Genomic DNA, 27,370 nt, shown 5'->3' on the forward strand with positions numbered 1-27,370 from the left:
TCCAGCCTCCAGAAATGTAAGAAATTAATTTCTGTTGTTTATAAGCTACTGAGTTTGTAGTATTTTGTTACAGTAGCCTGAATGGATCTAAGATATATGAACTCAAAAAATAAATGCCATATGAATGTGATCTCATATGTATAAAAAACATTTAAGTTATCAATGTCAAAAAGCAATCTCTAGAGTTAGAAAATAAAACTCAAAAAATACTTGCCATTTACTTAGTGAAATATCTGCCAATAAATACCAAGTGATTTTTTCTTAGCTAATAATCTTGTTAAGTGTTCAGCAAAATACAATGAAAATACAACACAAATATTATTAAATTCTACCAAAAGGTAGAATATCTATATCTACTAACAGGTGAATGGATAAATAAAATGTGTGGGGTAGCAATTTTACTCAGCCTTAAAAAGAAAAGAAATTCTGACGCAAGTTACAACTTGGAAAAAGATATTTATAAACCAGACACAAAAATAAAAATATTCTATGACTCCAGTTATATGAGATACTTAGAACAGGCAAATTCAGAGAGACTGAAAATGAAGAGGTTCTGAGGGAAGGAGGTAAACTAGTACAGAGTTACAATATGAGAAGATAAAGTTCTGAAGATGGATGGCAGTGATGGTAGCACAACAATGGGAGTATATTTAATGGCACTGCATTTTATACTTAGAAATGGTTACAATGGTAAATTTTATGTTTTGTGTATTATACCACAAAAAAATATATATTATATTCCACGTGATTTTGATAGATTTTATAGAAAACAAAAATACAAACCATTTCTATATTTTGGACAGATGGAAGACAAGGAACGAGAAAGAAGGGGTCAAAAATGGAAAGAATTCACTGTATAGCAAGTCAAAGGTACTAAATGCCACTAAACTGTATGCCTTAAAATAAAACTAATATGTAATTTGCATGTTGTTAGTGGTTATCTGTCTATGGGGTCGCACAGAGTCGGACACGACTGAAGCAACTTAGCAGCAGCAGCAGCAGCAGCAGTGGTTATCCAAAAATATATTTGTTCTCAAAATATGCCATGATTAGCGGACATTTGTTTCCCTAGGAACTACATTTCCAAATCACGTTAAAGAAATGCAGTTCCTAAAACCCTCATTGCTACAAACGGGGAAAAAAAAATCTTGCTTAGGAAGACAGGGAATCTTGCATTGCCAAAGAACAAGAGTTAGCTGAACTTTCCTACCCTGATATTTTGATTTTAACTCAAGAAATTGAAATCCTTTATCACAAATTCTATACTCCTTTATAACTGGCCCCCAACTCTGTCTTCCCTGACAAGTTCACAACTCAGCATTAACTTGGAAACATATCAGTAATTATTTTCAAATATTTTGCGTTGGCATACTTATTCCATATAGGGAGAAAATGGTAAAGTAGGGAAGATATAGAAGGAGGACAACATGTTCAAGTATGCTATATAAAGAATTTTGATTTTATTTTAAGAGCAATGAAAGATATTAAAGGCTTTAAAGTGGGGGAGAAATATGCTGATTTGTATATTAAAAGGTCACTCTGTAGCAGTGGGGAAGATATGATGATGATCTGGATAAGGGCACTGATAAACAAGAATGGAAAGAAATATACATGCTAGAAATATTTCTGATATGGAATTATTAAGATTTGGTATGGACTGTAATAAGAAGCTCAGATAGAGAAATAAATCAATTATAACCCTCTAGGGCTTTGGTTTGAGCAAACGGACAAATCATAATGCCATTTTCCCCATTTTGTGTCACTACTGTTTCCTTATTGGAAGTTTTTATTCTACATCTGTTGATTTCCCTGCTAAGCTGTGAGATCCCATAAAAGGATGGCATATTATTTCTCCATGTGTACCTGTGTCTAGCAGAGTGCTTAGCTACAGCATTTTCTACAGACTACAAGTTAGTATAAAAAGATCAAAACTACCCACTGGAAAAGGTCAGTTTTCATTCCAATCCCAAAGAAAGGCAATGCCAACGAATGCTCAAACTACCACACAATTGCACTCATCTCACATGCTAGTAAAATAATGCTCAAAATTCCCCAAGCCAGGCAATACGTGAATGGTGAACTTCCAGATGTTCAAGCTGGTTTTAGAAAAGGCAGAGGAACCAGCAGTCAAATTGCCAACATCTGCTGGATCTTTGAAAAAGCAAGAGAGTTCCAGAAAAACATCTATTTCTGCTTTATTGACTATGCCAACTTTGTGTGGATCCCAATAAACTGTGGAAAATTCTGAAAGAGATAGGAATACCAGACCACCTGACCTTCCTCTTGAGAAATCTGTATGCAGGTCAGGAAGCAACAGTTAGAACTGGACATAGAACAACAGACTGGTTCCAAACAGAAAAAGGAGTATGTAAAGGCTGTATATTGTCACCCTGTTTATTTAACTTCTATGCAGAGTACATCATGAGAAACGCTGGGCTGCAGGAAGCACAAGCTGGAATCAAGATTGCCAGGAGAAATATCAATAACCCCAGATATGCAGATAAGACCACCCTTATGGCAGAAAGTGAAGAAGAAATAAAGAGCCTCTTGATGAAAGTGAAAGAGGAGAGTGAAAAAGTTGGCTTAAAGTTCAACGTTCAGAAAATTAAGATCATGGCATCCAATCTGGTCACTTCATGGCAAATAGATGGGGTAACAGTGGAAACAGTGGCTGACTTATTTTGGGGGGCTGCAAAATCACTGCAGATGGTGACTGCAGCCATGAAATTAAAAGACGCTTACTCCTTGGAAGAAAAGTTATGACCAACCTAGACAGCATACTAAAAAGCAGAGACATTACTTTGTCAACAAAGGTCCGTCTAGTCAAGGCTATGGTTTTTCCTGTGGTCATATATGGATGTGAGAGTTGGACTATAAGAAAGCTGAGTGGCAAAGAATTGATGCTTTTGAACTGTGGTGTTGAAGAAGACTCTTGAGAGTCCTTTGGACTGCAAGGAGATCCAACCAGTCCATCCTAAAAATCAGTCCTAGGTGTTCATTTGAAGGACTGATGTTGAAGCTCAAACTCCAACACTTTGGCCACCTAATGCAAAGAGCAGACTCATTTGAAAAGACCCTAATCCTGGGAAAGATTGAGGGCAGGAGCAGAAGGGGACGACAGGATGAGATGGTTGGATGGCATCACTGACTCAATGGACATGGGTTTGGGTAGACTCCGGCAGTTGGTGATGGACAGGGAGGCCTGGCGTGCTGCAGTTCATGGGGTTGCAAAGAGTCGGACACGACTGAGCGACTGAACTGAACCCACCCACTACAAGCTCCTGATTTATTTAGCCAAGGATACAGAAAACATACTGTGAATTTCTGTGCATCTTCCCTTGACTTCTAGGGTTCATATCAAAGACGAGGTGGATTTGCTGTTTAAGAAAAGCTTAATATCTTGCGGTACTGGAGCCCCTTTAATATTTACTACTCAGAAAGAATGTACACAAACATTTATACTAATGTTTATATTTAGGAGAATGTTACCATGTTTGTATAGCAGGATGTTAACATGATATTGTTAGTTCATACATTTAACTTAGTGTCAGTAAGGCAACATCCTCAACTAAGTGAAAAGGCTATAAGTCTACTGACATTTCTGTAGGCTTTCCTTGCTTCTTTCTATCTAGCATCCCAAAGAGTGGTTTCACTTTATCAATATACAGCAAGTGCCCAAAGAAAAAACCTCATTAGTTTGAAATTATTACTCTTCAGTATGCCACTTCTAGTTCTGAATGATACTGTTTAAATACTGAATAGATAAATAAATGAAAATATGAATATTTATTAGATAAATATTGAATGAACCATCTAATTTATAGTTCATAAACTACTAAGTTCATAGTCTTTTGTAAGGATATCATTATGATATAATAAGTAGATGTATTTTATAAATCTAAATGAATTATTATATGAATTATAATCCATGCAAAAATTTCAGATCTTTAGAATGCCATACTATAGCCACAACAAAAACTCTAACCATAATTATTGGTAAAACCACAGTAATATAGGTCAGCAGTAGTGTCATTTTAATTATATTTTAAAAACTAATTTAGAGTTGTCATAATTTTTTTATTGGGGCTTCCCTGATGGCTCAGCTGGTAAAGAATCCACTTGCAATATGGTAGACCTGGGTTCGATCCCTGGGTTGAGAAGATCCCCTGGAGAAGAGAACAGCTGCCCACTCTCGTAGTCTGGCCTGGAGAATTCCATAGACTGTGTAGTCCATGGGGTGGCAAAGAGTTGGAAAGTTAACTCAACTTTTACAACTGGATTGGATTTAGAATTGTCAGAGAATTTCTTATTAAGATCTTGAAAAGTAAACTCTGTTTTTAAGACTGGAGTTACAAGTACTACTCAAATCTGTGGACATTTTCTTTGACTGTTTTCTAGCCTTACAGTTCAAAGACAGCTATTACTGTATGTGCTCAGTGTCTGATTCTTTGCGATCCCATGTACGGTACCCCATGAGGCTCCTCTGTCCATGAAGTGAATGTTCCAGGCAGGAATACTAGAGCAGGTTGCCATTTCCTGCTCCAGGGGATCTTCTCAAGCCAGGGATCGAACCTCATCTCTTGGGTCTCGTGCAGTGGCAGGCAGATTCTTTAGCACTAGTGCCACTTGGGAAGCCCCTATTACTGCATAAATAGGGGTCAAACTTACCCCTTAAATAGTCAGGACTGAGTATTATTAAACTAGATCCTGCTGTATACCACAAAAATAAGAGTGCCTGGTGTATAGAAAAACCAGCTGAAACTTCTGGTTCCTGACAAGTAGACATTGACCCCTATTCTTCCCATTAATTAAATATAAACGCTCTGACCACAATTACAGGTGGTCCTTTATTTACAATAGTTTGACAATGACTTTTCAACTTAACAATAGTATGAAAGCAATATGCATTCAGTAGAAACTGTACTTAGAATTTTGAACTTTGATTTTTCCTGTGCTAGTGGCATCCTGAAAGATACTCCTGCATGATGCTGGGCAGCTGCAGAGAGCTGCAGCTCCAGCTAGTCATACAATCACAAGAGTAAACAGCCATTTACAACTTACAACCATTCTATACCCATACAGACATTTTATTTTTCACTTTCAGTACACTAGTTAATAAATTATATGAGATATTTAACACTTTATTATAAAATGGGTTTTGCATGAGATGATTTTCCCAACTGCAGGCATATTTAAGTGTTCAGATACATTTAAGGTAGGCTAAGATACGATAACAGGTAGGGGGTAGTTGGAGAAGGCAATGGTACCCCACTCCAGTACTCTTGCCTGGCAAATGCCATGGACGGAGGAGCCTGGTGGGCTGCCGTCCATGGGGTCGCAGAGTCGGACACGACTGAGCGACTTCATTTCCACGTTTCACTTTCATGCATTGGAGAAGGAAATGGCAACCCATTCCAGTGTTCTTGCCTGGAGAATCCCAGGGGCAGCGGAGCCTGGTGGGCTGCTGTCCATGGGGTCGCACAGAGTCGGACACGACTGAAGCGACTTAGCAGTGGGTAGTTATATAGCTTCCCTGGTGGCTCAGATGGTAAAGAATCTGCCTGCAATGCAGGAGACCTGGGTTCAATCAATGGGTTCAGAACATCCCCTGGGAGAAGGGGATGGCAACCCACTCCAGTATTCTTGCCTGGAGAATCCCATGGACAGAGGAGCCTGGCGAGCTACAGTCCATGGGGTCGCAAAAAGTCAGACATGAGTGAATGACTAAGCACAGCACAGGGTAGTTATGGGATTCCCAGGTGGCACTAGTAGTGAACCTGCCTGCCAATGCAGGAGATGTAAGGGATGTAGGTTCGATCCCTGGGTCAGAAAGATCCCCTAGAGGAGGGCATAGCAACCCACTCCAATATTCTTTCATGGAGAATTCCTTGAACAGAGGAGAGTGGCATGCTACAGTCCATGGAGTCACAAAGAGTTGGACAGAACAGTGATTTAGCAAGCATTCAGGGTAGGTATATTAAATGCTTTTTTAACTTACAATATGTTAAACTTAGGATGGGCTTATCATCAACAGCTGAGGAAAATCTGTACATAAAACAAATACAGGAAGACTCCGAAAGGCAAAGAGAAGGATAGGATAAAGACATTACGAGTGAGGAACAACACTAGAACAAATCACAGTGATAAGTTCCATAGCTTTCTTCTTTCCTCCTAAAATTATCAATTTAGTACTGGAGAAATGCCAAAATACACAAACAAAATGTCTCAAGGAAAGTCTGCTCTCTCAAGCCAAAGAACCAGGAAAGGAACAGACTAGCAGGACAGAAATCTTATTGATAATAACCACTCTAGCCATATACTACTTGAGAAAGAAAAAGAAGAAGAAACAGCCTAATGAAACCAAATAAGAAGCCTGGACTTCCATGCCCATCAAGTGGTAATGAGGCATCCTTTCACACCACCTTCCATGTGATGTCAGCAGGGGTCAAGTTAGCAGCTATGACTCCCACCCTTCCTGGCAGTAACAATGTGACCTCCTCCCGCAAGCATGATGTCATCAGAGGTTTGTAAAGCAAAAGAGTTAAATAAGATTCAGAGTCTCAAAACATAATACTACAATATCCAAGAAACTACTGAAAATCACTTCTCATACCAAGAACAAAGAAGATCTCAACTTGATTGTGAAATAACTAAGAAATGATAGCAAGACAACATACAACTCAGAATTACTTGATAAGGATTTTAAAACAGCCATGATGAAAATGCTCCAATGAATGGTTATGTATAATCTTAAAAAACATAGAAAATCTCAGCAAATAGAGATATAAAGAAAAATCAAACCAAAATTTTAGAACTAAAATCACAATAACTAAAATTAAAAAAAAAAAAAAAAACACCTTACTGCATGGGCTAAATAAGAGATACCAGACAAAAGAAGGAAGAATTTTGAAGACAGAACAATAAAAATTACCCAGTTTGGACAATGGAGATAAAACAGTCTAAAAAGTAAAATGAACAAAGCTTCAGAGACCAGTAGGACAATACCAAAAGATCTAACATATACATTAACTGAGTCTCAGACTAAGAATAATATGGGGCTGAAAAAAATATTTGAAGAAATAATGGCCAAAACTTCCCAAAGTTGATAAAAGGCACATATTTAGAGATTCAAGGAATGTAGAAAACTCCCAAAAGAATAAACAAAAAGAAATCTGTGCCAAAACATATCATCAAAATTTTAAAAGTTAAGAATAAGGAAAAATTATTAAAAATACCTACAGAGAATGATGCATTACTTTCAAGGGAGCAATGATTCAATTAACAAAGTATTTTTCATCAGAAACCATGAAGGCCAGAAAGAAGTGGTATAGTCTTCCAGTGGCAAAAAAAAAAATTGACAACTTAGAACACTCTATCCAGTGGAAATATCCTTTATAAATTAAGGTGAAGACATTTTAGGTAAAGGAAAACTTAGAGAATGTTTGGCCTACCTTAAAAGACAGTCTAAAGAAAAGCTCTTCAAACAGAAAGAAAATGATAAAAGAAGAAAACTTAGGAAAATAAAAAATACATAATAGTCTATCCTACTGTGTACACATTGCTATATTTAAAGTAGATAACCAACAAGGACCTACTGTATAGCACAGGGAACTCTGCTCAATGTGGCAGCCTGGATGGGAGGGGAGTTTGGGGGAGATTGGATACACGTGTACATATATGGCTGAATCCATTTGCTATTCATCTGAAACTATAACAACATTGTTAACTGGCTATCCCCCAATACAAAATGAAAAGTTTTAATTAAAAAAATAGGCTATCCTTCTCTTAAAGTTTTAAAATAATACTTGACAGCTGAAGCAAAAAATGTAATATCAACTAATGAGTTTCTCTTAAGTATTTAGAGAAAAGAGTTAAGACAACATATTATAAAAAGAGGGGGGTAAACAGACACAGAGAAGTAAGGTTGTTACATTTCTGAAGTGGTAAAATGTTGATACCAATAAACAATGTAATAAGTTATGTGTGTAAACTACTTAGAGCAAACACTAAGAAAAGCATATTCAAAGACATATACTTCTAAACCTTCAGTTCAGTTCAGTTCAGTCCAGTCGCTCAGTCGTGTCCAACTCTTTGCAACTCCATGAATCACAGCACGCCAGGCCTCCCTGTCCATCACCAACTCCCGGAGTTCACTCAGACTCATGTCCATCGAGTCTGTGATGCCATCCAGCCATCTCATCCTCAGTCGTCCCCTTCTCCTCCTGCCCCCAGTTCCTCCCAGCATCAGAGTCTTTTCCAATGAGTCAACTCTTCGCATGAGGTGGACAAAGTACTGGAGTTTCAGCTTTAGCATCATTCCTTCCCAAGAACACCCAGGGCTGATCTCCTTCAGAATGGACTGGTTGGATCTCCTTGCAGACCAAGAGAATCTCAAGAGTCTTCTCTAACACCACAGTTCAAAAGCATCAATTCTTCGGCGCTTAGCCTTCTTCACAGTCCAACTCTCACATCCATACATGACCACTGGAAAAACCATAGCCTTAACTAGACGGACCTTTGTTGGCAAAGTAATGTCTCTGCTTTTCAATATGCTATCTAGGTTGGTCATTACTTTTTTTTTAATAAAAAAAAATTGTATTTACTTAGAAGCATTCAGAATGTCAACAAAACAGCTGCAACTTTTTTTCTTTTTCTTTTTTTGCAATTACAGAGTGGTATTCAGTTAACAGAACAACAATTATTCGTAGAAGCTGCATCAGACAACTGAAGATGAAAAAACTACCAGCCCCATATATAACTAATTTGTGCTGTGCACCAACAAGAACCTGCTTTCAATATCCATGCCAATTTACAACCCCCATACTGTACCAGGCAAGGTTAGTGGCTATTGAAAATACCACCAGGACAGGGCTATCTAAAGACACATTCAGTAGTGTGTTAACTATACAAAAAAAGACACTGTACAGTTTAAAAACAAATCTTACACAGCCTTACATTTCAATTTCTTTTTCTTTAAAAGGAGTGAGTTGTGTACAGGGGGGTTAAATGCTTTATAGACAAGGAAAAAAAAACTGCACTAGAACCAACTTATTCATCATCATCTTCTTCTTCCTCCTCATCCTCTTCATCTTCTTCCTCCTCCTCATCCTCTTCATCTTCCTCATCTTCCTCCTCTTCCTTCTTTTTCTTGTTTTTTTCAGCCTTGACAACTCCCTTTTTTGCTGCATCAGGCTTCCCTTTAGCTCGGTATGCAGCAATATCCTTTTCATATTTTTCCTTTAGCTTAGCAGCCTTCTTCTCATAAGGCTGCTTGTCATCCGCAGCAGTGTTATTCCACATCTCTCCCAGTTTCTTTGCAACATCACCAATGGACAGGCCAGGATGTTCGCCTTTGATTTTTGGATGATACTCAGAACAAAACAAGAAAAAGGCCGAAGGAGGCCTCTTGGGTGCATTGGGATCCTTGAACTTCTTTTTTGTTTCCCCTTTAGGAGGGATATGTTTTCATTTCTCTTTCATAATGGGCCTTGTCCGCCTTTGCCATGTCTTCAAATTTTCCTTTCTCTTTAGCAGACATGGTCTTCCACCTCTCTGAGCACTTCTTAGAAAACTCTGAGAAGTTGACTGAAGCATCCGGGTGCTTCTTCTTGTGCTCCTCCCAGCAAGTTTGCACAAAGAATGCATATGATGACATTTTGCCTCTCGGCTTCTTAGGATCTCCTTTGCCCATGATTAATTATTTTTCCTCCGCGAGGCACAGAGTCGCCCAGTGCCCGTCCAGCTCTCACTTGCCCCGGCGCTGTCTCTATGGAGCTTAATCTAGTCATAACTTTTCTTCCAAGGAGTAAGCGTCTTTTAATTTCATGGCTGCAGTCACCATCTGCAGTGATTTTGGAGCCCAAAAAAATAAAGTCTGACACTGTTTCCACTGTCTGCCCATCTATTTCCCATGAAGTGATGGGACCGGATGCCATGATCTTCGTTTTCTGAATGTTGAGCTTTAGGACAACTTTTTCACTCTCCTCTTTCAAACCTAATTCTAAAAATAAGCTCAAGTGACATATAGGAAAGGGGGAAAAGGGAAACAGAGGAAACAGAAAACAGTAACATAGTAGATTTTGTTATATCAATAATGTATGATATAATGTCAACACGTAAAAATATAACATTTCTACATACTGGCAATGTACAATCAGAAACCAAAACTAAAGTTATAATACCATTCATAATAGCTTCAAAAGTTACTCTGTACAAATCTAACAACAGTAGCTTCCCAGATGGTGCACTAGTAAAGAACCTGTCTGCCAGTGCAGGATAGGTAAGAGATGTGGGTTTGATCCCCGGGTCGGGAAGATCTCCTGGAGAAGGTCACAGCAACTCACTCCAGTGTTCTTGCTGGAGAATCCTGCGAACAAAGGAGCCTGGTGGGCTATATATAGTCCATAGGGTCACAAAGAGTTGGATGTAACTAAGCATGCATGTATGCATGCAACAACGGTATTAGACATACAGAATCTGCATGCTAAAACTATAAAACACTGACAAAAGAAAATCTCAACAAATTAAGTATTCATGGAATAGAGGACTCAATGTGATTAGTATGTCAATTCTCTAAGCACAATTTCAGTTGAAATTCCCACAAAAGCCAAAACAATTTTAAAAACAATAAAGCTGTTTGACTCACACTGAGTTCAAGGCTTATTATAGAGTTACAGAAATCAAAACAGTGTGGGGTTCACAGAAGTTTACATTCATATTAATGGAATAAAATAGAGTCTTGTAATAGACCCACAGAAATATAGTCAGCTGATATTTAACAGTTACAAAAGCAATTTACTGGAGAAGGAATAGTCTCTTCAAAAATGATGCTGATATGACTGGACATTTATCTTTGTAAATAATGAACTTCAACCTATAATTCATACCCTATACAGAACTTAGCTAAAAATGGATTGCAGAGCTAAATAGAAAGCTTTTTAAGAGAAAACACTGCATAAATACTTGTGATTTCAGGTCAGAAAAATAGATATTAGATATGACATCAAAGCCATAGTCCATAAAAGAAAATCAATTAGAAATTTGAACTTTACCAAAGTAAACCTTTTGTTATGCAAAAGACACTATTCTAGGAATAAAAAGGCAATATACAGACTGGGACAAAATATCTGCAAATCATATATTTAATTAAGCTCTTGCATATAGAATATATAAATAATAAGTACTATTTAATAAACAATCAATTTTTTAAATGAGCTAAAGAGTTGAAGAGACATTCATAAAAGAAAATATAAAGACGGCAAATAGGCATATGAAAGATCATTACCATTAGTCATTAGGGAAATACAAATTGATATCACAATGGAATAACAATACACTCCTATGGGAATGGTCTTAAAAAAAGTACTGACAAGAATGTGAAGCAACAGGCTCATATGAATTCCTGAGAGGAGTAAGAATGGCATAACCACTCTGGAAAACAGTTTGGCAGTTTCTTACAGTTATAAATACATCAAAGATACACTTAGTAGGGTTACTCCCTACTATGGGTATTTACTTTAAAGAATCATAAAGCTATGTTCACATAAAAATCTATTTGTAGCAGAAAACTATATATAGTCCCCAAAATCTAGAAAAGACCCAAATAGTCTTCAAGAGACAGACAAACTGTGGTATATCTATACAATGGAATTTTGTTGTTGTTTTGTTACTAAGTCAAGTCCAACTCTTTGACCCCATGGACTATAGTCCACCAGACTCCTCTGCCCATGGGATCTCCCAGGCAAGAATACTAGGTTGCCATGTCCTCCTCCAAGGAATCTCTCTGACCCTGGGGTCGAACCTGTGTCTACTGCTTTGCAGAAGGATTCTTTACCATTGAACCACCAGAGAAGCCATACAATGTAATACCATTTAGCAAAAAAAAGGAACAAACTGGATGAACCAACAGGAATGAATCTAAAGGCATTATGCCAAATGAAAGAAGCCAGTTTCAAAAGGTTATAGCTTATATGATTCCACATATATGTCATTCTGAAAAAAAAGGCAAAGCTATAGGGAGGGAGAACAAATCAGTGGTTGTCAGGTGTTAGGTATGGTGGGAGGATTTGACTACAAGTGGGTAGAACTAGGAAATTTTTTGAGATGATAGAACCAGGCTGTATCCTGATTGTGGTCATAGTTACTCAAATCTATTTGTACATGTGTGTTACAACTCAAAATACTATGCTGAACATGTACTATATATAAATTAAAAACAAACAAAAACAATTCAGTCTTTATGTGCAAACTAACTTCAAGAATAAGAAGACAAGTTTCCATGTTTCCTTTCTTGTTTCATTATGATACTTCTGGGGCTTCCCTCCTAGCTCAGTTAGTAAAACATCTGCCTGCAATGCAGGAGACCCCAATTCGATTCCTAGGTTGGGAAGATCCCCTAGAGAAGGGATGGGCTACCCACTCCAGTATTCTTGGGCTTCCCTGGTGGCTCAGACAGTAAAGAACCACCTACAATGTGGGAGACCTGGGTTCGATCCCTAGGTTGGGAAGATCTCCTGGAGGATGAGGAGGCATGGCAACCCACTCCAGTATTCTTGCCTGAAGAATCCCATGGACACAGGAGCCTGGTGAGCTACAGACCATGGGGTCAAAAAGAGTCAGACATGACTGAGTGACTAAGCACAGCAAAGCACATGATACTCCAAGTTTTAATTTTTAACATCATATTTCATTAGAACATTTAATACTGAACATGTTTCCAAGAAAGCTCCCTGAGAATAGGAAGTTTGATGTTCTCATTTCATTCACCAATCAGACTGCCTGTCACACACACAGCATACACAGCAGTAACTCAAACACGTTTCTTAACTGAATAAATGTTTCACAAAATAACCTACCCACCCCCAAAACATCATTACATGACCAAAAGTTTATACTGATTATTTAGCACTCTTAAAGGTTATCACCTCAAACTTCACTATTTTTTAATAAATTAAAACTGATCTGAAAAATAGCTATCGTACAATGAATATCACATTAATAAATTTAAATGAATTTCAGGAGGAAAAATCCACAGTTAATGACTCAGCATTCAACTGATAAATGATACAAAATTTAATTTATAGAGCTACTTGTAACACACATATTTTAGGGTGAACAGACTAGGATTCTAAAAGTTTCAAAACTTTCTTTCAAAGGCTTTATTTTTTCTTTAGTTCTATTTCATTGATGAATAAAATAAACTTCAAATAAACACCACTGACAACTAACCTCTGCTTGCATTTTCTGGATTAGATCTTGTGATTAGTTAGATTAGGTTTCACACCTAATGCATTTTATCCAAAAATATCACTAAAGATTGTCAGAGAAAGTACTAACACATGCTACACCACAGATAAACCAAACCCTATGAAAATATTATGGTAAGTGAAAGAAGTTAGTCACAAAGAACCACATATTATATGATTCCATTTATATGAGATGTGCAGAATAGGTAAATCTATAGACACAGAAAGCAGATTAGTGGTTAGCTAAGGGGTAGGAAGCAATGGAGGTAACAGGTAAACTGTATGCAGTTTTTTGAAGGAGTGAGTAATGACAATGTTCTAAAATTTATTGTGATGATGAACATACAACTATTTGAATATTCTAAAAACCACTGGGTGAACTACATGGCTTGTGAATTATATCTCAACAAAGCTATCCAAAACTCTCAGGGAACATATCTAGGACAAATCTATAAAAATATGCAAGATAAGAAACTTTATTATCAGCATCAATCATTTAATATTAATAGAGTATAGTACATTTTAAGAGATAATGAGGTATATATTTAAATCTGATATGATCATTTCTTCAAAAGTTTATCATTACATGGAAAAGGTGGTAACTTAAGTTCCATGTCTTATTATATAATATGTAAAATAAGATTCTAATACAGATATGACAATCCAATGATATTTAATTACATTATGCCACATGATACTAAATTTTAGTAATCTAAAAGACATCCTGTCTTTCAAAAAAAATCACATAATCTGAGTATCAAAAATTAACTCTAAATAAAGAAACAGTTAAGTAGCAAAAAAGGCTAATTATGTTGGTCTGTTTTTTATTTTCAAAAAAAAAGTGCTTTTTATAGCAAGCTGAATATAATAGACTGTGAATTAGAAGATCAAGGAAGCAAACTGTATGTTTTCTAAAATATGAGTATCCTTCATCAAGTTTTATACTTAGGGCAGCTAAAAGACCTATGTGGAGGGATCAGCATTAAGCCCAAAGGACACACAATGCACAGCAAGAAAGAAAGCAATTCCCTCGTGTCCTTTGCAGGTCACTACCAAGGACCATGTTAGCAGATCCATACCAGACCCTTAACAGGCAGTTCTGCTGCTACCAGTAATTAGCTTGGACAGCTCTGGCTCCAAGAATAGCAGCAAGGCTACACCATAATGAGCTCAGCTGGGATTAGCAGGACAGGGCAGGGAACCAAGAGAGCTCAGGCATTCTGCATCGCGTATGTATCTAGGAGATCAAACAAGGATGGCTGGCTAGGTTATCCCCTCTCCACCTCATTCCAGAAATGAAGCACGGCAGTGTCTAAAATACAGGCTAATGAAGAGCGACACCTCCAACAGATGAGAGCCACATTAATTAACACAATCCCTAGATCATATAATACAGTTTCGGGAAGAGCTAGCAAATGTGCAACTTGTTATTGCATTATACATACATATATATTAAAAAGTCAATCTTTTTTCTTTACTTTTACTGGCAAACCAGATTATTTCATTTTCCAAATTTTATAAAGAATTTCTCTCATGGCCTTTAAGATAGAAAACATTTCTCTCAGATGTTTACCTAAGTACACATTATTGGAAAAAAAAAAAACTCACTTTTGAATCATTAGCTCCTGGTTCTCCCTTTTGAAATAGGCCAGTTCATTCCATACAGCATCAGAATCTTCTTGTTGAAGTTGCTGAGGATCTGCTCTCTTTATTTTCCTGATTTCCATCCTATTTTTAAAATGAAATTGCTTTCTTACTTAACATGTTCAAAGTGCAATAAAATTCATTTATACATTCCCTAAAATTGAAAAATATCTACTAACCAAGTATCTTTTTTTTTGGCAAACGATATGAGACTTTTCATTGAAATTAACTTGCTAATGATATTCATGCCATAACTTCAGGGTAATCATTTGGAATTGAGACTTCTCTTGAAGTACAGCTAGTGTCACATAGCTACCCAATTTCTATTGAGGTACACTATGGAATGAACTTCCTAAAAACTAAGCATGTAGAAATAAAAATCCTAGATCATTATTTCCTAAAATCTACTATGCTACTATGGAAAGTAAACTTTTAAGTGGACACATGATATTCTCTGGTCTTATTTCTCTCATTCATTCTACTAGTAATAAAACATACATTGCAAAAATGTCAGTTTCTAAAAAAGGACTATAAGCAATCAACACATCTAGAACTTGCTGCCAACCAGTCTGACTGTGGTTTATGTGTTTTGTCTTAAAACAAGCAGTTATCAGTAAACATCAGAGAGTTAGCAAGTAGTCTTCATCCTTCTGGTGACTGCTAAAAAGTTAAGTGTCTGCTAAGTCGCAGAGGCTAAACCCAGGACAGACAGATTTAACATTGGTTTACCGACAAGCGATATGAAACACTTTCCGTTCTTCAAAGAAAAAATTAGATGTGACAATTATCTACAAAACATGCCAAATGCCCTTTATGTTCTCATTTTCTGTACATAAAACAAACTCTTCATTTTTGTTTTGTAAAAGTGCTGTACTGGCCAATTTAGAAACAGTATTTCTCTATAGAACAGACCAATGTGTATCATCAACATTGCCCTAAAGGATCCATCTCAGAAGATGAGAGGGTAGTAGATTTTTCTGTACTCATTCAGTCCTTTGCCCTCTGTTGATACTGTTAACAGGGGAGCCACTTACGACTAACCAAGATCTGAACACCTGTTCAGAGCAATTGAACTGAGACCGCCCATTCATTCAGATAAGCTGCAGAACTAACTGATGGATAGTAAAGATTTTCAAACTGCATACTAGGTTGAAATAGTTTTAAGACAGTTAACTATACATGTTAATTTCATATTTCTCATATATTTCAAATAAAAAGTAAACTGAGTTATATACATTGTAACATCAGCATTTTATTTATTTAAAGTAGTTTTTCAAGCACATGGATATGAACTATTTTTGCTTTAAGATATACTTTTATTAAGTTATTCTATAGATATTAAAAGTATATACAATAATTCATCATCTATGCTCATTTCTGCAAATTATAGGAAAATGCATAGTTATTTTAAACATATTTCTATTTTCATTTATTATATTCTCTATGTAAAAATTTTCACTAAAGCTCTGACTATGAAATAATTTCTTTAAAATCAAACAAAAGCTATTAAAGCACCTATATGATGCTACTCTGTTCCATTTAATATTTAGGGAAATGCCTTTATGAGCTATGTAACTCACATGCCACTGCCTTCTTCCCACTGTTTTAATTGCTCTTTTACTGCTCTGTAGTTGGTCTGTAACATCTGTAGCCTTTCTTTGCGTTTTTCATGGGCATCTCTTAGCTCATCATTTTCTTGGTTCTGTAGAACACAAAAAAGCAAGTATACAAGTTTGAAGAATATATAAGCATAATGTTACAGATAAAAGGCTACCAATCTAAGTATAAAATTCAAAAGAAAATAGCATGTAAATATAAATTAATTTGTAATAATCATTTAAGCAGAAATAAATTTGTGATTTATTTATAATTTATTACAAATAAATTAATGTAATGATCATTTAATCCTAAAGTCACAGAACAGGTTTACTTGATTCACTGCATTTTGAAAAATCATTTAAGTAATCTCAAAATTCTGGCATCAAATTAATTTCATTCCTTTCCTTTTTGTTAATTAGTATATATACACATATTTCTGTATCAATCTTACATATTAAAATATTTTTCTTTTCCAAGATTTGTCCATACATAAAGCATGACTATTTTGTTAGTTGTAAGTGCACATATAATTAGGACAAGGACACCAATCATAGTAAGATCAGTTCTCTAACCCATGGATTCATAATTAGTTTGTTAAAATGCACAAAGATTACACAGAAGGAAGAAAATCAGCTTGGACCTATGTTAAAAGTGACCCAGTTTAACATTTTGGGTTGAAACATAAAGAACTGAAATGGGAAAGTTGGACTTAGCACTCTTGAAGAAATCAGAATAGACAGTTCAAATATTACTAAGGTAGACAGTTATAGTCAATGACTTCTAAATGTTTTAAATAAAATGCATGCATAAATCTTTACTTTTCAACATGACCACAAAATGAACATATATATAGGCCAAATTGTCAGTCCTCAGGGGATGTATTTATGTTACTCATGAACTGTGTTTCTCAAAGTAAAATAAGTAATGTGATGAGTCTTTTATTTTACCCTTGGTCATTTCAAATCTGTTTTTTAAACTCTTCATTTTCTGTATGAAAGAACTTGCATATTTATTCAGTGCAGGTAACTGGTACTCTCTAATATTATAGTAAGCTGAGAGGAGTGGGAACATGGCAGCCAGAAAGATCTGAATTCCATTCTTGAAGTTTTCTCCTGGTAGCTGCATAATCTTAAGAACACTATTTAAATTAATTCAATTTTTTTTTTTACTATAGAATGTGGAAAAGAACACAGAAATTTATACCATGATAACAAAATTAAATAAAGTAACATACGGGTAAAGCTCCCAGGTCTGTTCTTGCCCAAGAGAGGCACAAAGTAAGTGAGCTTTTTACTCTGTCCTCTTCCCAAGAACTAACTCTGATGCCCTTATCATTTATAAGCCAAATTTATGGTTCTACTGACTTATCGGTCTCTCATTCCAACAATGAGATAATATCTTATAGAGTCTGCATTATCTTACTGCAATTCTACCTGTCTCAACAGTATAGATATGTTGCCATTATACTCTGAATATATATCTAGTAGGATAACTTCAATAATTCTCTTAAGTAGTTACTAGGAAGTATTTGAGCCATGTGTGTACCAAGTGGTCTGTACATCATATGGGAATGCAAGTGCTTGACAAAAATGCTATCTCTTAACAGGGGAAATTAGAATAAATGTTATCCTGAAGACTTTTAGGAGATATGAATCATAGTCACTGCAGAGTTACTTGCTAAAAAGTAATATGGTGTAATATCATGATTAAAAATTCAAGATACTGAATTCAATTTTGTTTTAACTGAAGAACCATATATTAAGAACCTATTATATGCAGGGTGGTAAGTGCTGCTAAGAGTTCACCACCTGCTGCTCAAATTTACTATATTTTACCTTGACAATCTACTTAAATCCAGTGTGTTTCAATTTCTCCATCTTCAAAATAGAAGCTACTAATATCTCTTCTTCTAAGACACAAAGAATGATATAATTTTGATCTTGAGTTTCCCATTCTGTTGGTAAACAATCTGACCTCTTTGACCAATAAACTTCCCATTTTTACAGATGGGAAATAATTTAAGTTAGCCAAATATAAGAATGATAACCAATAATCTTTCCTCATAAATGAATAAAAGTTAAATATTCTTATTAGGATTCTTTTTATGAATGAATATAATTTATGAGGCATTTAAATAAGATACATTATAATATAAATAAAATATAAGAAAGTTACATACATTAGATTCATGTCAAAATAATTTTGAAATAAGCATATAAACTGAATACTTTGTTAGACAATTTTAAAAATAGTTTTGTGTGATTCTTCTTCATTGACTTAAAGTCCTTCCCTGTAAACTTATTTTACAGTAAATTTCTTAAAAGTTATTACAAACAAATGCACAGTTGTGGAATTATTACGTCTGTGCTAGAATCCCTAGAAATTCTGAGTAAAAAGAACCTAAAAGATTGACCAAGAATTAAATATTAATAGAATAGGATATCCAAATTTTATATTACCTTTCACAATAATTTTCTGTTGAATTACTGGAACAAGTTGAGTTTCTTATTCAGAGTACTGTCATTATTTTAGCATTTTTAAGTACTGCCTCAGCTACCATTAAATCATTGAAACTATATCCAATATTTTCCCTAATTCTTAAGTAGAAATCAACCATACTATGACTCAAAAAAGAAGGCTGAACACTGAAGAATTGATGCTTTCAAAATGTTGTGCTAGAGAAGACTCTTGAGAGTCCCTTGGATAGCAAGGAGATCAAACCAGTCAATCCTAAAGGAAGTTAACCCTGAATATTCATTGGAAAGACTGATACTAAAGCTGAAGCTCCAATACTCTGGCTACCTGGTGCGAAGAGTCGACTCATTGGAAAAGACCTTGATGCTGGGAAAGATTGAAAGCAGGAGGAGAAGGGGGTGACAGAAGACGAGATGGTTGGATGGCATCACTGACTCAATGGACATGAGTTTGAGCAAACTCCAGGAGATTGTGAAGGACAGGGAAGCCTGGTGTGCTATAGTCCATGGTGACACAACTTAGTGATTAAACAACATCTCAATAAAAACTTCCTGAGTTCTACATATCAATCACCATGTACCAGGCTCTGTACTAGGAATAGCAGTTAATCGAAGAACCTGAGGTGGCCACTTCTGATTCCTAAAACTTTAGCATAATATACTCACTATCAGTAAATAGTTTATGTTTTCTTACAGTAACTGAAATAAGTGATTCCTTCAATTAAGTAGTGATTATGGAAAAGTTTTATTGATAAGCTTTCTCCTTTAATTTTACATAAGTCATAATAATATCTACCCCTAGAATGTTTATATAATTCTAATAATTCTTAAAATTTTGTATTATTTTCTTATAAAATTTTTTAAAACCTAATTCTTATAAAATTCTTAAAATCCAAGCTATTAAAATCAAACTAAATATTATTTGGTAAATTGATTTGATAGACAATTTAAAATAATAATTATATTTTTCTGCTTTGAGAAAACTGTTATCAAATTATAATACATGGGTTAAATTGGTCCTAGAGACTATCATTCTGTAGCCTACTTCAGAAACAGACAGTAAAATTTTATAAAAATGTAAATATAAGATAGAGTATATATATAGCTCAAAGAAAAATGACTTTACCAATTTAATTGCAAGAGCAGATGCTGGCTGAAATTATCAGTCAAAAGTTGGATATCACAAAAGAACAAATTCAAGTTTACTGTAGCTTGCAATATGATTCTTAAAGTCCCATTGGCCTTATGATAGCCTAACTCTAAACAACAGTACATCATTTGGGAAATATCCTCAAAGATCTGAGAACAAAATCAACTATAAAAACTGAAAAAATACATTTAATATCACTAATTACTACGTTTTCCTTTGAGGACACATCCCAAAGTTCCCCATGGACTGTCGCTGAATTAGGTCCACTTATTAGGTCATTCAAAAAAATATTTACAGATACCTTCTTGTATATTTAGCAATTAAACTAGCTAAACTAGAGGCACTAACTTCTGTGTACAAACAAGTCGTAATGGCTAAACACTAGAAAACAGCAAAGCTGTATTAATTTACTTTCTTTAATGATGTTTATAATTCTACTTTTGAGTTGGTAAGAACATAAATGATTCTTGACCGAATCATCTAGTTTCCTCAAAGGCTTCTTGACAGTATACGGCAATAAGAGCATGAACACTATTAATAAAACAGTGGCTCAATCTTCAGAGTATGATTTTGAGTTTAAAAAAAAAAAAGACTTTTATAAAATGCCAAGGAATCCATGATGTATAATTTCAGCACAATGTATAAACTTAATGAATATTAGAGCATTGAAAAATAAAGAAATAAATTGTACTCAAAGGACATCAGTTCAGTTCAGTTCAGTCGTTCAGTCGTGTCTGACTCTTTGCGACCCCATGAATCGCAGCACGCCAGGCCTCCCTGTCCATCACCAACTCCTGGTGTTCACTCAGACTCAGGTCCATCAAGTCAGTGATGCCATCCAGCTATCTCATCCTCTGTCATCCCCTGATCCTCCTACCCCCAATCCCTCCCAGCATCAGAGTCTTTTCCAATGAGTCAACTCTACGCATGAAGTGGCCAAAGTATTGGAGTTTCAGCTTTAGCATCATTCCTTCCAAAGAAATCCCAGGGCTGATCTCCTTCAGAATGGACTGGTTGGGTCTCCTTGCAGTCCAAGGGACTCTCAAGAGTCTTCTCCAACACCACAGTTCAAATGCATCAATTCTTCGGCACTCAGCTTTCTTCACAGTCAAACTCTCACATCCATACATGACCACTGGAAAAAACATAGCTTTAACTAGACGGACCTTTGTTGGCAAAGTAATGTCTCTGCTTTTCAATATGCTATCTAGGTTGGTCATAACTTTTCTTCCAAGGAGTAAGCGTCTTTTAATTTCATGGCTGCAGTCACCATCTGCAGTGATTTTGGAGCCCCCAAAAATAAAGTCTGACACTGTTTCCACTGTTTCCCCATCTATTTCCCATGAAGTGATGGGACCAGATGCCATGATCTTCGTTTTCTGAATGTTGAGCTTTATCAAACATTTTCACTCTCCTCTTTCACATTCATCAAGAGGCTCTTTAGTTCTTCTTCACTTTCTGCCATAAAGGTGGGTTATCTGCATATCTGAGGTAATTGATATTTCTCCCGGAAATCTTGATTCCAGCTTGTGCTTCTTCCAGCCCAGCGTTTCTCATGATGTACTCTGCATATAAGTTAAATAAGCAGGGTGACAATATACAGCCTTGACGTACTCCATTTCCTATTTGGAACCAGTCTGTTGTTCCATGTCCAGTTCTAATTGTTGCTTCCTAACCGGCATATAGGTTTCTCAAGAGGCAGGTTAGGTGGTCTGGTATTCCCATCTCTTTCAGAATGTACCACAGTTTATTGTGATCCACACAAAGGCTTTGGCATAGTCAATACAAGTACATGTTTTTCTGGAACTCTCTTGCTTTTCTGATGATCCAGCAGATGTTGGCAATTTGATCTTTGGTTCCTCTGCCTTTTCTAAATCCAGCTTGAATATCTGGAAGTTCACGGTTCACGGGTTGCTGAAGCCTGGCTTGGAGAGTTTTGAGCATTACTTTACTAGCATGTGAGATGAGTGCAATTGTACAGTAGTTAGAGCATTCTTTGACACTGGGATTGGAATGAAAACTGACCTTTTCCAGTCCTGTGGCCACTGCTGAGTTTTCCAAATGTGCTGGCATATTGAGTGTAGCACTTTCACAGCATCATCTTTCAGGATTTGAAATAGCTCAACTGGAATTCCATCACCTCCACTAGCTTTGTTCATAGTGATGGTTTCTAAGGCCCACTTGACTTCACATTCCAGGATGTCTGGCTCTAGGTGAGTGATCATACCATCGTGATTATCTGGGTCGTGAAGATCTTTTTTGTACAGTTCTTCTGTGTATTCTTGGCACCTCTTCTTAATATCTTCTGCTTTTGTTAGGTCCATACCATTTCTGTCCTTTATTGAGCCCATCTTTGCATGAAATGTTCCCTTGATATCTCTAATTTTCTTGAAGAGATCTCTAGTCCTTCCCATTCTGTTGTTTTCCTCTATTTCTTTGCATTGATCGCTGAGGAAGGCTTTCTTATCTCTTCTTGCTATTCTTTGGAACTCTGCATTCAGATGCTTATATCTTTCCTTTTCTCCTTTGCTTTTTGCTTCTCTTCTTTTCACAGTTATTTGTAAGGCCTCCCCAGACAGCCATTTTGCTTTTTTGCATTTCTTTTCCATGGGGATGGTCTTGAGCTCTGTCTCCTGTACAATGTCATGAACCTCCGTCCATAGTTCATCAGGCACTCTACCTATCAGATCTAGACCCTTATATCTATTTCTCACTTCCACTGTATAATCATAAGGGACTTGATTTAGGTCATACCTGAATGGTCTATTGGCTTTCCCTACTTTCTTCAATTCAAGTCTGAATTTGGCAATAAGGAGGTCTTGATATGAGCCACAGTCAGCTCCTGGTCTTGTTTTTGTTGACTGTATTGAGCTTCTCCATCTTTGGCTGCAAACAATATAATCAATCTGATTTTGGTGTTGACCATCTGGTGATGTCCACGTGTAGAGGCTTCTCTTGTGTTGTTGGAAGAGGGTGTTTGCTATGACCAGTGCATTTTCTTGGCAAAACTCTATTAGCCTTTGCTCTGCTTCATTCCGTATTCCAAGGCCAAATTTGCCTGTTACTCCAGATGTTTCTTGACTTCCTACTTTTGCATTCCAGTCCCCCATAATGAAAAGGACATCTTTTTTGGGTGTTAGTTCTAAAAGGTCGTGTAGGTCTTCATAGAACCATTCATCTTCAGCTTCTTCAGCATTACTGGTTGGGGCATAGACTTGGATTACTGTGATATTGAATGGTTTGCCTTGGAAATGAACAGAGATCATTCTGTCGTTTTTGAGATTGCATTTCGGACCCTTTTGTTGACCATGATGGCTACTCCATTTCTTCTAAGGGATTCCTGCCCACAGTAGTAGATATAATGGTCATCTGATTTAAATTCACCCATTCCAGTCTTTTTAGTTCGCTGATTCCTAGAATGTCAATGTTCACTCTTGCCATCTCCTGTTTGACCACTTCCAATTTGCCTTGATTCATGGACCTGACATTCCTAGTTCATATGCAATATTGCTCTTTACAGCATCGGACCTTGCTTCTATCACCAGTCACATCCACAGCTGGGTTTTGTTTTTGCTTTGGCTCCATCCCTTCATTCTTTCTGGAGTTATTTCTCCACTGATCTCCAGTAGCATATCGGAGGACATACTGATGTTATTAAATGTCATAGAAAAGTCCTAAAAGAATAAAATTGCCAAATGCATGAAAGTCAGTAAAACAGAGATTCATGGCACTAGTAATTTAAGGACAGTAGGAATTTCATAAAGCTCTGATGCCTTGTTTTCCAAATTATATTTTATAATTCACTATACCCATGAAGTCAGGATTTGAAAATGGATAGTAGTTTTATAATAATAGCTTACATCTCTATTACTATTGTCTCTACAATTACAACATTGGTTGCCCCTCTTGAAAACAGATACAACTAGCCACAAGAGAGCTTAGTAAGACAGTGTGTTAATAGCTATATAATATTCAGTATTAAAATAATATGCACAAATAGCATATCAGTGTATCAGTGTTTATATACATATGTAACACAGGCTCCTGAAACTTCTTTGACCTTCCCTTCCTCCCTTCAATCCACCACGGTGATCAACTTGGGACCCTAAAGGTACCTACCATGCCATGGAGCATGTCTTTTATCTTTAGTGTTTCCAAGAGTAACTTCCATGGAACAACAGTCCTTGAGGAAATATTAATAGGTATAAAGTAAATCTGGAAAACACTATATCCCTACCTTCCTATAGATTCACAATGCACATTGATATGTTCAGCTCAGTTCAGCTCAGTCACTCAGTCATGTCCGACTCTTTGCGACCCCATGAATCGCAGCATGCCAGGCCTCCCTGTCCATCACCAACTCCCAGAGTTCACTCAAATTCACGTCCATCGATTCGGTGATGCCATCAGGATCACAAAAACAGATATAAATCCACTGCTTATATAATTAAGCAAAGAACATTTTGTCTGTCATGTTCCCATTAGCTTCTTGCAGAACAGGATTCAAAAGAATACCAGCATGGAAAGGGTATTCAAATATTCAATGTGTATTAGTGGGTAATGTTCTTCAAAAGGAGCTCCATGATCCCAAAGTATTTTTAGAACTGCAAGACACTGTTATGGGTTGAAATAAATCTCTCCAAGAAGTTATGTTGGAGTGCTAACCCCTACTACCTCAGAAGGTGACTGTGATTTTGTGATTTTGTTTGGAGACAGAATCTTTATAGAGGTAAGCAAGTTAAAATAAGAAAGTGGAAGTGTTAGTTGTTCAATCGTGTCCAACTCTTTGCGACTCCATGGACTGTAGCCTGCCCAGCTCCTAAGAATATGGGATTTCCCAGGCAAGAATATTGGAGTGGGTTGCCATTTCCTTCTCCAGGGAATCTTCCTGCCTCAAGGATCAAATCCAGGTCTCCTGCATTGCAGGTGAACTCTTTACAGTCTGAACCACTAGGGAAGCTCCAAAATGAGATAGGGTGGGTCCTAATCCAATACAACTGGTCTTCTTCATAAAAAGGAGAAATTTAGACAGAGAGAAGGACATTAATAGAGGGAAGGTGATGTGAAGACATAGGAGAAGACCATCTATCAGGAAAAGGAATGGAATAGATTCTTCCCACACAGACTTCAATAGGAACTAATAACCCTGTTGACAGCTTGATTTTGGACTTTTCTAGCATCCAGAACTTTGACACAATACATTTCCATTCTTTTAAGCTAGCCAGTTTATATTAATTGTAGCTTGTCACAGGAGCCCTAAGGAAAGAAACACAAACACATCACCAATTCCTATCTTATACTCACATGTACATGAGTAATAATGATACTATTAGTAATATTGCCTAATACTGGAAAAATAGAAACAGGTCTTCTGTCTTCATTAAATATGAGTTATACTCATTAAAGTAAAGTTGTAAATTAAAAAGTGCCCTGTTCCCAACTACTTGTCTTAGAGTTGCTTTACTATACATATTTTATTTAACCAAGATCTTCCCTGGTGGCTCAGGTGGTAAAGAATCCGCCTGCAATGTGGGAGACCCAGGTTCGACCACTGGGTTAGGAAGATCCCCTGGAGAAGGGAATGGCAACTCACTCCAGTATTCTTGCCTGGAGAATTCCATGGACAGAGGAGCCTGGTGGACATTTTGCTAAATGCCCTTAGAGTGCCTTTTTCATTCAATTATTTTGTTCTATTAAAATGAAAAATTCTTTCCTCTAAATGACAAAATACAAAGAAACAAAATTTGTTCACATTTTTTTGCTTATTTTGCAAATTTGCAAAAGAAAACAAACATTTCAAATTCAAGATTATCAATTAACTTGAAAGAAGATACATAAAAATATAAATGAAAAAGAAATTATACGAAAAATAATTTTACTGTAAAAATAAACTTGAGGCCTCATCCCAAAGAGCTGTTGTTAGAAAAAAAGAATGAGGAGATAAATTAGTATGTTTCTGAGACTCTGTGAAACAAGAAATCCAAGAAGTGGAAGAAAATAGATCTGAAAATGTCTGAAACTGCTCTACTCATTCCTGGCAAAAACAAGAAGACTCAGACTTCTGGGGGCAAAGTGGAGGTCCTCTACTATTAAATGGGATATGTGATGGTTATATGTTTATGTTATCTTGATTGCCCAGTATTTAGTTAATGACTATTTCTGGGTGTATCTGTGAGGATGTTTTTGTATGAAATAAACTTTTGAATTAACAGACTAAATACAGCAGATTGCCCTCCCCAAACTGATGGGCTTCATCCAACCAACTGAAGGCCTGAACAGAATAAAAGAATGAAGAAGAAAGGATTCGTTCTTTCTGCTTGACAATCTTTGACCCGGGATACTGGTCTGCTTTCAGACTCAGAATGGGACTGGAACTTACATCATCAGCTCTCCTGGTTCTCAGGCCTTTGGACTCAGACTGGATTTCCAGCTTAACATTTACAGATCTTGGATCTCTGACTCCATAATCAAGTGATCATATAAGCCAATTCTTGTTAGAGTAAATCAGCCAATGCTTCTATCTATATACATATATATATACACACATACACACACATACACACATATATGTATTTCAGAATAATGGTATCTCATTTAGGGAAGACTAAAGGATTCCTTTGGAAGGAATGATGCTAAAGCTGAAACTCCAGTACTTTGGCCACCTCATGCGAAGAGTTGACTCATTGGAAAAGACCCTGATGCTGGGAGGGATTGGAGGCAGGAGGAGAAGGGGACGACAGAGGATGAGATGGCTGGATGGCATCACTGACTCGACGGACGTTGAGTCTGAGTGAACTCTGGGAGTTGGGGATGGACAGGGAGGCCTGGCGTGCTGCAATTCATGGGGTCACAAAGAGTCGGACACGAGTGAGTCACTGAACTGAACTGAACTGAAAGGACTATATTTTATTGCTTCTATTTTTTTAGAGAATCAGATTAACAGAGGATAGAAGAAGAAGGTTTCATATGTGAATTTCAAGAATTATGCAAAAGAAGGATGATGGCATCATAAACATGCCCATAATATCCTGTCTATACGTACACATTTACACTAATACACTAGATTCTAACTACTCACTCAGCATTATTATTTTTTGCCTGTTATAAAAGTGACTGCACAGTGCTTAGCTAACTGCATAAGCCAATACATTACAAATGAGTAAAAGAACGAGCAAATAACTGCAGGGGTATAAATTTCAAGTAGGCTAAATGCTAGCAAGTTGATGTCATCTGATCATTTTGTTAGGGGAAGCACAATG

The 27,370-nt window shown here is 36.5% G+C and overlaps 1 protein-coding gene and 1 pseudogene across 3 annotated transcripts in view; both read right to left on the reverse strand.

Annotated features, from left to right (window-relative positions):
* CNTLN (centlein) overlaps positions 1 to 27,370 on the reverse strand; it is a 360,480-nt gene that overhangs the window by 130,014 nt on the left and 203,096 nt on the right. For all 3 annotated transcript variants that reach the window (XM_040238523.1, XM_040238506.1, XM_040238514.1), the window contains exons 11-12: positions 16,469 to 16,590; positions 14,853 to 14,972 (exon numbers count right to left, since the gene is read on the reverse strand). In XM_040238523.1, the coding sequence (XP_040094457.1) occupies positions 14,853 to 14,972; positions 16,469 to 16,590 (242 nt within the window). The remainder of the gene's footprint in view (positions 1 to 14,852; positions 14,973 to 16,468; positions 16,591 to 27,370) is intronic.
* LOC120862520 lies at positions 8,586 to 9,775 on the reverse strand (annotated as a pseudogene).

Source organism: Oryx dammah, unplaced genomic scaffold (genome assembly GCF_014754425.2).
Source record: "Oryx dammah isolate SB20612 unplaced genomic scaffold, SCBI_Odam_1.1 HiC_scaffold_1, whole genome shotgun sequence".
NCBI lineage: Eukaryota > Metazoa > Chordata > Mammalia > Artiodactyla > Bovidae > Oryx > Oryx dammah.